The sequence below is a fragment of the Molothrus aeneus genome, chromosome 4, assembly GCF_037042795.1.
Source record: "Molothrus aeneus isolate 106 chromosome 4, BPBGC_Maene_1.0, whole genome shotgun sequence".
NCBI classification, from domain to species: domain Eukaryota; kingdom Metazoa; phylum Chordata; class Aves; order Passeriformes; family Icteridae; genus Molothrus; species Molothrus aeneus.
This window is the reverse complement of record NC_089649.1, coordinates 19,380,950-19,393,660: the sequence shown is the minus strand read 5'-3', so window position 1 is coordinate 19,393,660 and position 12,711 is coordinate 19,380,950. Positions and strand designations below refer to the sequence as shown.

The 12,711-nt window shown below is 47.5% G+C and overlaps 1 protein-coding gene across 1 annotated transcript; it reads left to right on the top strand.

The window, feature by feature from the left end:
• Positions 1-181: 181 nt before the first annotated feature.
• NOA1 (nitric oxide associated 1) lies at positions 182-9,207 on the top strand. Its single transcript, XM_066548043.1, has 7 exons — positions 182-1,157; positions 2,788-2,952; positions 3,654-3,850; positions 5,032-5,163; positions 6,670-6,786; positions 7,596-7,713; positions 8,294-9,207. The coding sequence occupies exons 1-7, from the start codon at positions 182-184 to the stop codon at positions 8,497-8,499; spliced, it is 1,911 nt and encodes a 636-aa protein (XP_066404140.1). The 3' UTR covers positions 8,500-9,207.
• The last annotated feature ends 3,504 nt before the right edge of the window (positions 9,208-12,711 follow it).

Here is a 12,711-nt window from a genome sequence, read left to right as displayed (position 1 = left end):
GGCGGCGGCGGCGGCGGCGGCGGCGGCGGCGGCGGCGGCGGCGGCACGGCGGCTGCGCGGCCTGTGACGTCACGCCCGCGTCTCCCGCCAGGCGCCCGCGCGCTCCGTGACGTCAGGCGCGCGCGCCCCGCGGCACGCTGTCGGTGTGTCCGGCCCCTCCGTCGGTGTGTCCGGCGCCACCATGCTCCGCCTGGCTCCCTCGCTCCTGGCCCGCCTGGCCCGCGCCCCGCTCCGCGCCCCGCTGCGGCCGTGCGGTGCGGCGGCGGCGGGCCATGGCGAGGAGCAGGAGCGCTTTGTCTTCCTCGAGTACGAACCGGACCCGGCTGAGAGGGCAGCGGCGGCGGCGAGGCTGCACCGGGAGCGGGAGCTGAAGCTGAAGCCGCGGCAGGAGCGGGAGCTGAAGGTGAAGCCGAAGCCGCGCCAGGAACGGGGCGCAGCGGCGGCAGTGCCGAGCCTGTCCGACCCGTCGGTGCCGCCGAGCGGCGTGAGCTGCTCGGGCTGCGGGGCCGAGCTGCAGTGCGGGCACGACGGCGCGCCGGGCTTCGTGCCGGCCGAGCGGTACCGCAGCCTGGCGTCCGAGGGCCCCGCGGGGCTGCGCGGCGCCGTGTGCCAGCGGTGCTGGGCCCTGGCGCACCACGGCAGCGCCCTGCGGCTGCGGCTGCCGCCCGAGCAGCACCGCCGCGTGGTGAGCGCGGCCCTGCGCCGCCCGCCCCGCCACGGCCGCGGGCCGCTGCTGCTCTACGTGCTCGACGTGATGGAGCTGCCCGACCCCGTGCTGCCGCAGCTGCCGGCGCTGCTGGGCCCCGACGTGCCCGCCGCCGGCGTGCTGGTGGTGGGCAACAAGGTGGACCTGCTGCCCGCAGACTGCCGCGGGCACCTGGGGCGGCTGCGGCGGCGGGTGGCGGCCGCCTGCGCCCGGGCCGGGCTGCGGGAACCCGCGCTGGTGGACATCCGCCTGGTGAGCGCCAAGACCGGCTACGGCGTGGAGGGGCTGGTCAGCCGGCTGCAGCGCTCCTGGAAGTGCGCCGGCGATGTCTACCTGCTGGGCGCCACCAACTCCGGCAAGTCCACGCTCTTCAACACCCTGCTGCTTTCCGACTACTGCAAGTCCCGCGCCCCCGACATCATCGACAGGGCCACCGTGTCCCCCTGGCCAGGTCAGTGCACTGCTCGGCCCTTTGTAGCACGGGTAGTGGGGGAATGTGGGCTGTGCAGATAACAGTGAGCTGTGCGCCTCTGGGCTGCTCTCGGCCACCCCTGCAGCAGGAGAACCTGTCACCAAAGTAGTACGTGCCACCCTGAGCTCCTCAGTGGTGGGCACCAAGCTCCAGAGATGTGCCATGCTTCAATTTTTCACCTGTGAGGAGTGGCTGAAGTGTCTAACCCGGAGAAAAGGGGGTTTGGGAGATGTTATTATCGCCGGCCGGGGGTCTGTGTACAAATCACAAACAGGATGGTACTGCTGTGGAACGTGCTTTGAGCTGTTTTATTTTTCAGCATCAGTCTCATTACATGGTTATGACAATGGGAAGATGCCAGCAGCTCACATCCCAGGCAGCAGACCAAGAACTTAATGTTACAACTTACTTTATAAGTTTTTTATAATCACACATAGCAAAAGCATATTGACAGTAGTTCTATCCAACCACTATAGGCACAAGTACCTTTGGTTATAACAATGCTTGCTTATTTCAAATACAATACCTACTTGTAAGCCTTAAAACACAATGCACAGAGCTGCATTATTAAGCTTCAAACTTGCTAATATCTTGCTAGATAAACTTTTCTGTAGCTTAGGGAGTTATGCTAGACAAGCGTTAATACACAGACCATTGTTCTATTTGTCCTTGCTTTTCTACTTTTTAAATAATTTTCTGCTGATCTATCTCATGGCTACTGCTTACCTCTAATCACAGTTCTGCTGTCTCTGAGGCCTGCCTTTTGCAGCTTTCCCAAAAACCTCTGATTTTGTGGATTCCCACAGTTATCACTCTGCATCTACCCAAAAGAAGTTGTAGCCAGGTGGGAATCAGCCTCTTCTCCAGGGCAGCCAGTGACAGGAGAAGGGGACATAGCCTCAAGATGCACTAGGGCAGCTTTAGGTTGGACATTAGCTGGAACTTCTTCACCAAAAGGGTAATTACAAATTGGAATGGATTGTATAGGGAGGTGATGGAGTTGCTGTGCCTGAATGTGCCGCTCAGTGCTATAGTCTAGTCAACGTGGTGATGATCTCAGAGGTCTTTTCCAGCCTAATTGATCCTGTGATTCCTCACAGGAGGCAGCAGGAGTGGGATGCATGTGCTGAGGGTACTGTACATCCTGTAGCACTAAGAAGCTCATTAAACCAGTGTGGGTCTGTGTGCACCTCTGCCAGTTAGGATGGCACCTGATGTGCTTGCCTTGCCTGTCCCTATCCATTAGAGGTGTCCTCCAGTCTGGAGAGGCTGGGAGGTGCAGTGGTGAGCACCTGTAGGACAAACCAAGCTGTCTGGAGTCGAGGCTTGAATGGAGTGTACTAAGACAGCCTTGGCACCACTCAGCTTTGAGACCCTTTTATTCAAACTATGTGTGAGAACAGGTCTTAAGCAGGTGGATGGCTTGTTTTTGCTTCCCCAAGTTGGGAGGCTGGTAGTTTATGGGAGCAGCTATAGTTCTACCTCTGATTTTGTGTTACTGAGTTTCACCAAAAAATTAGAGAAGCAGTTTTTTTGTAATCTTGTTCCTCAGAGCTGTAATGTGACAAGCAGTCCGAGATCCAAAAGTGCCTTCTGTTTGTTTTTCCAGGAACAACACTGAACCTGTTGAAATTTCCAATTATTAACCCTACGTGTGACAGGATATTCCGAAGGCAGGAGAGGCTAAAAGAAGAGGCAGCAAAAACGGAAGATCAGCTAAGCAGTGAAGAAAAAAAGTACCTTAATCAACTTAAAAAGCAAGGTTACCTAGTGGGTGAGTAAAGGTGTTACCTTTCTGCCCCTAATGAAAACACTGCACTACACAAAGGTTAAATTATTTTGACCAATGTTTGCTCCCAGATTAGTGGGGGCAAGACCTCTATCTCCTCCATAAGCAGCATCATTAGTACTTTTGAATACCTATCAGCTGCTGTAGTAGCAGAGGGTTCCCCTGTGCAATGCATCTCCTCTCTGAAGGAGGCTGGCAAATTCTGATAGCTCAGTAGTTTGCAAGGATATCACAGTATGGGCCATCTCTTGTTCCTAAATAAAGAAAATAAGTTTAATTTTATGTAATCACATTTGGGCTGCAGGCTACAGGGGTTGTACATCATTTTAGTATGTATTCAAAAAAGGGGGGTGCCAGAAGATAGCTCTGGTTTTCAGATAATTCTGTGTTTGGCAGTCTGAGGCACTGAAAATAGAAGGCAGCCTACTTTACCATAAATTGGAAATAACTGAGTGTCTGTTATTTTGCTGAGATTTTGGGGCATGAGGAGTGCTAAGCAAGAATTATAGAAGGGATTTCTTATCATCTTGGCTTTTGAGCACACGAATTTCAAAGATATATAGTGTTTTTATCACCTTTATACTACTCATGTGCATCTCTTTTAAGCCATGAAAGGGGTAGATGTTTGATTGAAGGAAAGCAAGTTAAAAAGTAAATTACCAGGAAAACCTTTCATTTTAATCCAGGAAGAGTTGGAAGAACATTTCAACAGCAGAAGTCTAGTGCTGAGATTGACTTCGACCCTGACACACTCTCCTACAGCATGGATGAAGATCCTATAGATGCCCCTAAGAAGCTTGAGGAAAGGGAGGAGTTCACTCACAACGAAGTGAAGGATGCTCGGTGGTGTTTTGACACTCCAGGAATTGTAAAGGAAGACTGTGTGGGTACTCTGTGGTGCTGTGTTTTGGGGTGACAGGGTTTGGGAGGGCTGTTCTGCCTTAGCTGTGCCTGTGGGAGAGTGCTTCTGCTGTAGTCCTGGCATTAGGATTCTCTCAGCTTGGGAATTGTATTAAGATAAGGTTTAACTCGAGAGGGGTTCATGTGGTAATGCTGTTTGCAGCCAGCTTTGCAAAGGTGCTGCAGGGCTGTGTCACCAAGCTGCCACAACCTCTGAACCAAGGGAAGTAAACAAGAGTGCTCTTAGCAAGTTCACACCAGCATCACCCAATGGAGCTGACACTTCTTCAGCTCTCCCAGCCTATGGAAGAAGGTGAAGCTTAGGAGGATAACCAGAGTTGTATGACTAAACCACATCTTAGAGAAGGCATTCTCCTGAAGCTAGGAGTATCTGCAATGTTGCTGCTATGGCTGCAATGTGTCAGGCCTTTGTCAGTAGGGCAGTGCCCTACTGAAGCCAGTGCTCACAAAGTGCACATGTCTAAAACAGGCATGTTTTGATTTTTGGTGTTTCTAATACCCATGCAGAACTGTAGGTCATCTTCTGAGGAAGATTTAATAGTACAGGCAGACAGGAAGGTTCTGAGGAGAATGAAGTGCAAGGACTGTGCTGACACTTTACAGGTTGAGTGCAGGTGCTGCTTTCATGAACACTAGGAATACTCCTGGTTTTCTAGTGATCTATTTGTCAGACCATAACATGCTTTATTAACCTGCACTTTGGTCTCTGATAGCTGGTGTAAAGACTGGCATCAGCTACGAGACCTGGTTTGGTAACTTGAGATTGTATGTGTTCTTCCCTTCTTCTGGAGTTTAATACTTGTGGAAGATACTTCCCACATCCAGAAATAGTTGCTTCTGTTTCTGATTCTGATTATTCTTGTGCTCTCCTTTGGACAGCTCCATGCCAAGTTTCAGATCAAGTTTTCTTCCTGCACTCAGTGTTCAATCTGAGTGGAGGAAAAGCAGGTTGTCTGTGGAAGATTTTGGCCAGGGACATTGTTCCCGTTTCTCATTTACTGGGTGGACCAGAATTGAACTTGTTGTGTCAGATGTTCTTGACATTACTTTGATTGATCTTTTCTTCTATCAGTATAATGCCAATACTAAATTCATTGTTCCCATTGAAACATCTGGAATGAGTTATGACAATTTATTTTGCAGGTTTTGAATCTCCTAACAGAGAAGGAAGTAAAGCTGGTTTTGCCATCACATGCCATTGTTCCACGGACCTTCATTCTCAAGCCAGGAATGGTGTTGTTTTTAGCAGCCTTGGGGCGTATAGACTACTTAGAGGTAAGGGAAGAAAGGATTTTGGGAGCAGCTGCTTCATCTCTTACTGCAGTCCCAGCCATAAAAGGCTTTCTGGGTAGCTTTTCCAGACCCTTTCATTGCTGCTTTGGAGATGATGAATCAGTTCCTGAATCGTTGCATGAAGTCAGAATGCATTGGGATGGGTAGTTGGAAGGTTTGTTTCCTGGCACCAGCATGCAATATTACAGAGTGTATAATGGGAACTGCTTTTGAATGCTGACAAACATCTTCAGTTTAATGTGCTTCCAATGACATACAGAGGGGCGTGAGGGAGGGAGGAGAATGTCAGAATCAACAGGGAAAATAGGTGGGTTTCCTCATTTCTGTGTTTTGTGAAAGCTGCCTGCTAAGAGAGAAGAGCCTAGACATTTTTCTTTCTGGCAGACCTCTGAAGAACTTGCCTGAGGAAGCAATTAATTGCATGTGTATTTTAGTTTCTGTAAAAGTATTGTTGAAATGTATTGTGTGTGTCCCCTGCCAATAATTTCTTCCATTTATTAAAAATCCCATGCCCTACACCTTTATTGAACTGTGTGGAGTTGACCTCCCATGATGCTTCCTCTGTAAGGGGCAGTTTCTTTCATAAGAACATTAGACATTATCATAAGCCTTAGATAATTTTCTCAGGAGCTTGTCCTGTTTTAGGGGTGTGTATGGCTATTCCTTTGTTTCAGTCTGCTTTCCAAGATCACCACAGAAATGTTGAATTGGTACTTTGCTAAGGACACTCCTGACCTGCTGGAAGAAACCCAGAAAGGTGGAGGGGGCAGGATTCTAGAAAGTAAAAAATGTACCGGCATGGCAGGAGCACACATCAATGTATCAATCTTGTGTGTCTCTATCCTCCTGGTATCTTGGAGGACAGTTGTGCTCAGATCATGACAGAAGCTCCTGCCTCAGCTTACACCTTTGAGCTTGAAGGAATTCCTGCCCTTATTTCTGGCTGCTAGCAGTGTTTGGAGAGATCTCTCCCCTCTCTGACCTTGTTTTCTATTCCTGCAAATGTGATGAGAGTGCCTGCTGAAATTGCTCCACCAGCTTAGCTTGAGAGCAGCTGGAACCAAGTCCTGTTGAATGAGCACTGTGTGTTAGAAGTGTAGAGTGATAGGAGAAGAAGCTCCAGACCAGATGTCCATCACATCTTGCACTGAATAACCACACTGAGTTTGTTCTTGTGAATTAAATGAGAGCAAAGATGTCTCTTGGATGATTTACCTGAGCCGAGCAGCTGTGCTGGCAGTAAATGTGGCATTGGGCGTGCTTTGAGGCAGGATGGTGAAGCTGTGGGTCTTCTCTTCTGGAAACTCAAATCCCAGTTTTATATAAACCCTGGCTGCTGTCACTGGCAGAGGCAGGGACCTCTCAAACAGGGAGGGGACATCCAGTAGGGCAGGTTTTCAACATGCAGGAAAGAAATGGGGCAGGAGGGAGCAATGCAGGGCTGCTTTTCTCTTAGCATAATTAACATCCTTTTGGTATTTATTTCAGGGAGAAAAGCCTGCCTGGTTTTCTGTCTTGGCTTCTAACCTGTTGCCAGTCCATGTTACTACACTGAGTAATGCAGACACCCTCTATGAGAAGCATGCAGGCCAAGAGTTCCTAAAGGTAAGAGGAGGTGGTGGGGGGAGCTTGTGGCTACAGGTAGGCAGGACCCCAGTTGTGTCTGGGGCACAACTGACAGGGAACATCCACAGGTATCAGGAGTTTGGCACTTGTGCAGTGGGTGAGTGGAGATGCCCTGTGGAGCAGTCTTGCACAGACTCTGTGGCTGAAGTGTGTTAGGAAAGAGCACCCAAGATGATGCATTTTCAGCAGAGGTTCTGCTTCTAGAATTCAGGCTGATAAGATTTGCAGTGCTCTGCTTACTCATATTTGGCTCTTCTTGAACAGCCTTAAAGTGCACAACGGGGATATTTTCCATGGCAAACCTGCAGACTGGGGTTTCAGAACAGATTGCAGCTGAAAAATTTACTTTTCTTATTCTTTCCCTGCTGGATCTTCTGCAGATATCTTCATCTGTTGGTGGTCTGACTTCTTCCTTGGTATGGCAATGTCTTGTGTAGCACTTGCAGATGGATGGGAGATGGGGTGAGCTGTCCCTGTCCTGGTATTTCCATTCCTGTGCACATGGAGAACAAGTGCTGTCACTCACATCAAGGCAGCTAGCCTGATCCACCAGCTGCATTCTGCAGTGGGCACTCCATCTTTGCTCACCTCCCCCAGGGTTCCTCTGGGTGTCATCCTGACTGGTCTGACAAACATGAAATAACACCTGGAGGTTTTCAGTCCAGCTCTTAATAGGCTATCAAATGTTTAATGTCTTTATTCTTCCTTGTGCCTTGCTTGCCAGTTTGAGGTAGGAATGCTGAAGAATCTCTTGACTGTTAAATAATTTCTCTGTATTTTAATCTTAGGTTCCCATGGGTGGGGAAGAGAGAATGAAAGAGTTCCCCCCACTTGTCCCTCAGGACATTACGCTGAAAGGAATCGGTACCACTGAGGCAGTTGCAGATATCAAGCTTTCCTCTGCAGGTAATTTAATACTTCTTCATTAGTTTGCTTTGCAGGGTCTGCATCTTAGAAACATTGATGGGAAGAGGCCTCTGAAGGGCTGAAGCTGTATTTCCTGCTCAGAGCAGGACAGTGAACAACACAAAATCATAGCAGCAGACTTTGTCCAGCTGAAGCGTGGCAGCCTCCAAGAATGGAGAATGGCAGCCATGCTTGTACAGGATGGCAACATTGGAATACTTTATGTTCTGGCTGCCATACAGGTTCTACAGCATCAGGAATGGCTGTGACACTGTCAGCTTTCCAGGTGAGAGGGAAAGGGCCATTGATTGGAAAGCTTCATTCTTGTGTTTTTGTAGTTCCCACCATCCCTTTTGAGTTTACCAGGAAAGAGCTGTGTCTGAGAAGAGTAACCTGGCTTTAGGTGCTGCCTTCTGTTGGGAAAGGGCTGGAGATGACCTTGGAGCTTGGTTTCTCAAGCAACCACACGAGGATAGCTCAGATTTTTAGCCAGTCTGGGAGGCAGCAGTTTGTGTCAGAACTTTGTTTTGGTCCTGGGGACCTGTCTTCCTCACTGTCTGTATTCTCTCTGGCTGTGCAGGCTGGGTGGCAGTGACGGCTCACGAAGAAGAGGAATTGCTGCTCCGAGCCTACACTCCCAGGGGCACTGCATTGGTGGTGAGGGAGCCTCCCCTTCTGCCTTACATCAGTACCATCAGAGGGGCCAGGATCCCAGGCACTCCTGCCTACAGGACCAAAAAACCTCCTTCCTTTGTGGAAAACCTAAGAACCACGGGAAGCAGATAGCGCTTGTCGTCATCCGAGCAAGGCAGAAGCCAGAACGGCCCCTGGAGAACCTTGTGACTTACTGGTATTCAGAAAATGTTGGGACTCATTTTGAAAGGCCAGCCGGCACATTTTGGAAAGCAGGGCTGGGAGGGAGTTCAACAAGTCCACATGTGATCCAGCTGCTGAACTGCAGCCATTTTGAATGAACTGAGGGGCTGGGACCTTGCTGGGGGAGGAGAAACTGCTTTTCCCTGGGATCTGCATTGATGGGCAGATCCCTTTACTGTCCCCTCTTAAAGTACAGGGTGGAACTCACCTCCCTGACCTGGTCTGACTTTGCTGCTCACAGAGTAGGTGGTTTCTTGCAGGCATGCTCCCTCATTTCAGAAATCATCACCTTGTTCTTAAGGTGTTTTCATAGTTAAGGGGGTGGAGGGAGTTGGAAGGAGCAGAGAATGCTCCAGTGTGGATATGACCCTCTTAGTGGGTGATACTGATTCAACAACATCAACCAGAAGTTGTGTCCTTTCTCTTCTTCAGCATCTGGAGCAGATTAGGGTGTGCAGTATCCTGCTTTTGGACACAGGAGAAAGGATTTAATGAAAAACAGGTCTGCTCATGTGCTTGAAGAGGAAAGTTTTGCAATTCACTGCTTTGATTTGGTTTCTGTAGCTTGGGTACAGGTTTCTGAAACCAAGGGTATAGAATAAAACTTTGCAAAGATGATCTTTTGTTGACTTAGTTGACAAGGCACTCTTTGTGTGGATATGAGCATTTTGCTAAACACATGAAAGCTCCAGTGCAATAATAAACATGCTCAATCTGCCAAAGACAGGCAGACTGTGAGAGACACATTGCCACTCAGTCTGCTGAAAAAGAGGCAAAAAAAGTATCTTCTAATCTCCTTACCATTTCACTGATGTTTTCCTCAGTCAGTCCATTGGTCCCTAGAGGCAGCTCTGCTGTCCTTGGGTCCTTGGCTGTTGTCCTGAAGAAGCCTGGGTGATCAGCAGAAATCATTGGCTCATTCAGCATCCTCTTCTCACCTTTGTTGCCTGTGGGATGGTGTATTGGCATTCCTTTAGGGAAACCTGTCCCTCTGCCCTGCTCTTTGTTTCCCCCCATTTTCAGCCCAGACCCACCATGTGGGTCTGTCTGCAGGCTGTACTCAGGGCCACTCTCATCCCCTGTGTGAAGCTGCTGGGACTTCCTGTGGAGCCCCTTTCTGTGCTCTGTCACTCCTTCAGCTCTTCCATGCCTTGCACTGCCTCCTCCTTCCCTGCTCCCCACACTGGGGCTGGTGAGATGGGGTGGGCCAGGTGGGGCCATGGTGGCTTTGAGAAGCGCTGGGTTCAGCACTGTCCTGGGGGAGTTCCCTCTCCTTGCTGGCAGATGCCCAGTTCCCCCTGTGTAGAAAATCAGTTGTTCTTTATGAAGGTCAGTCTGCTGCCAGTGAACCCAGGGAATGTGGTTCACATGTGTTCAGTCTGTGTCTAGACTAGAGTTCTTCCTGTACATTAGACAAAATATGTGCACCCTTGCCTTGACTTCTCAGGAAGCCTTTTCTAGTACTTTCTAGAAGAAAAACCTATGGCAGCATGTTCCTCACTTCTCAGGCTGTGACTCACACAGCTCTCCTGTTTTCCTCTGTTTCTCTGTTGTGAAAGCCAGCACGTGTGTGGCCACTCCTAGGCTGTGCTTGGCAAGCCTCAGAGCACAGGCAGCAAGATCCAGAATGTGTTTTTTCCAGCATGGGTATATAGGACTGTAGCTGTCTTCCTGGCTGGATTTCTTTGTGCTCTTGGCAGGCCTCACATTTGGCTGCCAAAATTACTGAAGGAGTTGCCAGCAGGACTGGTGTGAGGATTATCTGTTTTAGATGTGCTAATCTTCACAATGCTGTGATTTTCAATTTCCCCTTCACAAAGGGAAAAAACACATCTTTTTAATGTTTAAGAACAAGATTCTAGAAGCTTTTTTTTTTGAGAGAGATTCTTTTTAAAATTACTTTTGTGATGATGGAAGAGAAAGTGTCACATTTACCTCAACTGTTGTAACACACTCAGCAAACCAACCCCTGTACAAATTCTGCTCATTCTTTTTGAGCAAGCCATGGATTTATCAAGCTCTTTCCTTGACTTGCTCATAGCTAAATGGGAGAACAATGTTGCTTTGTGTATTTCTTCAAGACTGGGTATCTTGAACATTTTTAAGCTGGCAAGAGGCTAAACAACTTCTTTATGTGTAGAAACAGCATGAACAACTCATGTTGTGCAGTTTATGTCTTAGGCAAGAATACTGAGAAGAATGCAAAAGAATACTGAGACAGGGACCTCTGCATCTTGAACAAATGCACCAATCCAAACTTCTTCCTGCATGATTTACATGCATCAGATGGTGGTGAGAGAGAGAAAGAGTATCAAGATCTGCCAGAACTGCCACCTTACTATCACAACCCAAAAGCGGGTGAAGGTATTGAAAGATACCAAAGTGCCACCTCTTCCTTTTCATGCTTGGCTGTATGGCTGGTGTGGGGATGATGTACATCATGAGAAGGGACTGGTAGACAACACTTCCCCTCTGCATGTCAGAGGTGTGAAAGGCACTGTAGCTTTTGGAGGCAAAAGCCACTATAATGTTCTTGTGGGGATGGTGCAATTCTGCAGTTTCCTGAATTCAGAGCTCTGCTTACAGGCCACAAGAGAATCCCTCACTCCTGCCTGTCTAGTTTCCAGCTTAAAAGTAGCTTTGGTACTGATTTCCATAAAAACATCCATTTCTTAGCATAATAGTCATGGGCTGCAGAGGTGAATTTGCCTGGCTCTGCCTCTTTGCTTCGTAAAGTTCCCACACATACGGTGGCTTTAGTTCTTCCTGGAGCACTGCCTGGGGTGGTGTCACTCTGTTCCCAATGTGAAACAGACTGTAATTTGCACAAGATGTTCCTCAAACTTTTATAGAAGAATAAAAGTTTGGATTTGTTTCCATCACTGAAGTGTCTGGAAAAAGAAAGGTAAAATGATTCAGAACTTCAAACACTCAAAAAGCCAAGAAAAGGGAAAAAGCTGGAGCAAATAGAAGAAAAAAAGTAAGTAACATAAACTGCCTAAAGGAGGACTGCATTTAGAGACAACAAGGTTTATACTTTGTGGTCTTATGTGAAAATCTCACCACAGGAACATTTGAAAACCAGGGCCTGGAGTTTGGGCCCCAAAGACCTTAAAACAGTTCTAGAATGGGGTACAGTTGACAAGTGTTATGGAAACAGAGGGAAACATAAATAGCTACAGTTTGTCTTCACAAAAATGTCAGAAATCTGTCCACAGAGATCAAATATCGTGTCTCTATGATCTGATGTATGCTCCAAAACCACAAAAGAAAATGTCCTACATTTGTTTTAAGGGTACACGTGAACTCAGCAAGCAGTTCTTGAGGTGAGAATACCTTTAAACCTTTACACATTTACACATTTGCTAATTGAAAATAAAAATGTAACTACAAAATTAGTCCTGGTCTTTCCCTGTGCATGGTAGATTGTACTGCATTTAGTCTGAAATTAATCAATAGATACATAGTCACACAAATTTTGGAATTTTAAATTAAGGTATCTACAGTTATAAAAGAGAGATTTTATTCTACACTTCTAGAACATTTGGTGTGGCTTTGGTTTATTTATCTATAAGATGAGAAAACCACTTCTACAGTACATTCTATATTTGCAAAACAAGCACATTTAATTTTAGAAAAACACAGTGAAGTGAGGGAAGCCTGACATTTTTTCTAAAAGTCAAGGCAGGCAAAGTTAGAGGTTAGAAGCAGGTCCTTGAGCTTCTAAATGTCAGATTTGCCAAGACCTTAATAAAATCCTGCAAATACAAAATACGTTGTAAACATTACCATTGGAACAAGAAAATAACAATATATCAAATAAATGTGCAAAGGTTCTGAGAGTGCCGAACCTCTTGCAGTTATGACAAGCTGAGGAAATATGGGAAAAGGGAGAAAAGAAGAAAAATGTAAAAACATGGATCCAACACAGGGAGGTTAACCTCACTGATGTGCTGTTCATACTTTGTTACTCTACAAGGTGAGGGGACCCACAGGCAGAGAGCTTTGAGCCTATTACTCCTTTTTGTCCAAAGAATAAGGGAAATTTAGAGAAGTAAAGGAAATTCCTCCCACTAAGTATTAGGAAACATGTCAGACAGTATGCATGCAGCTAAGTCTTTC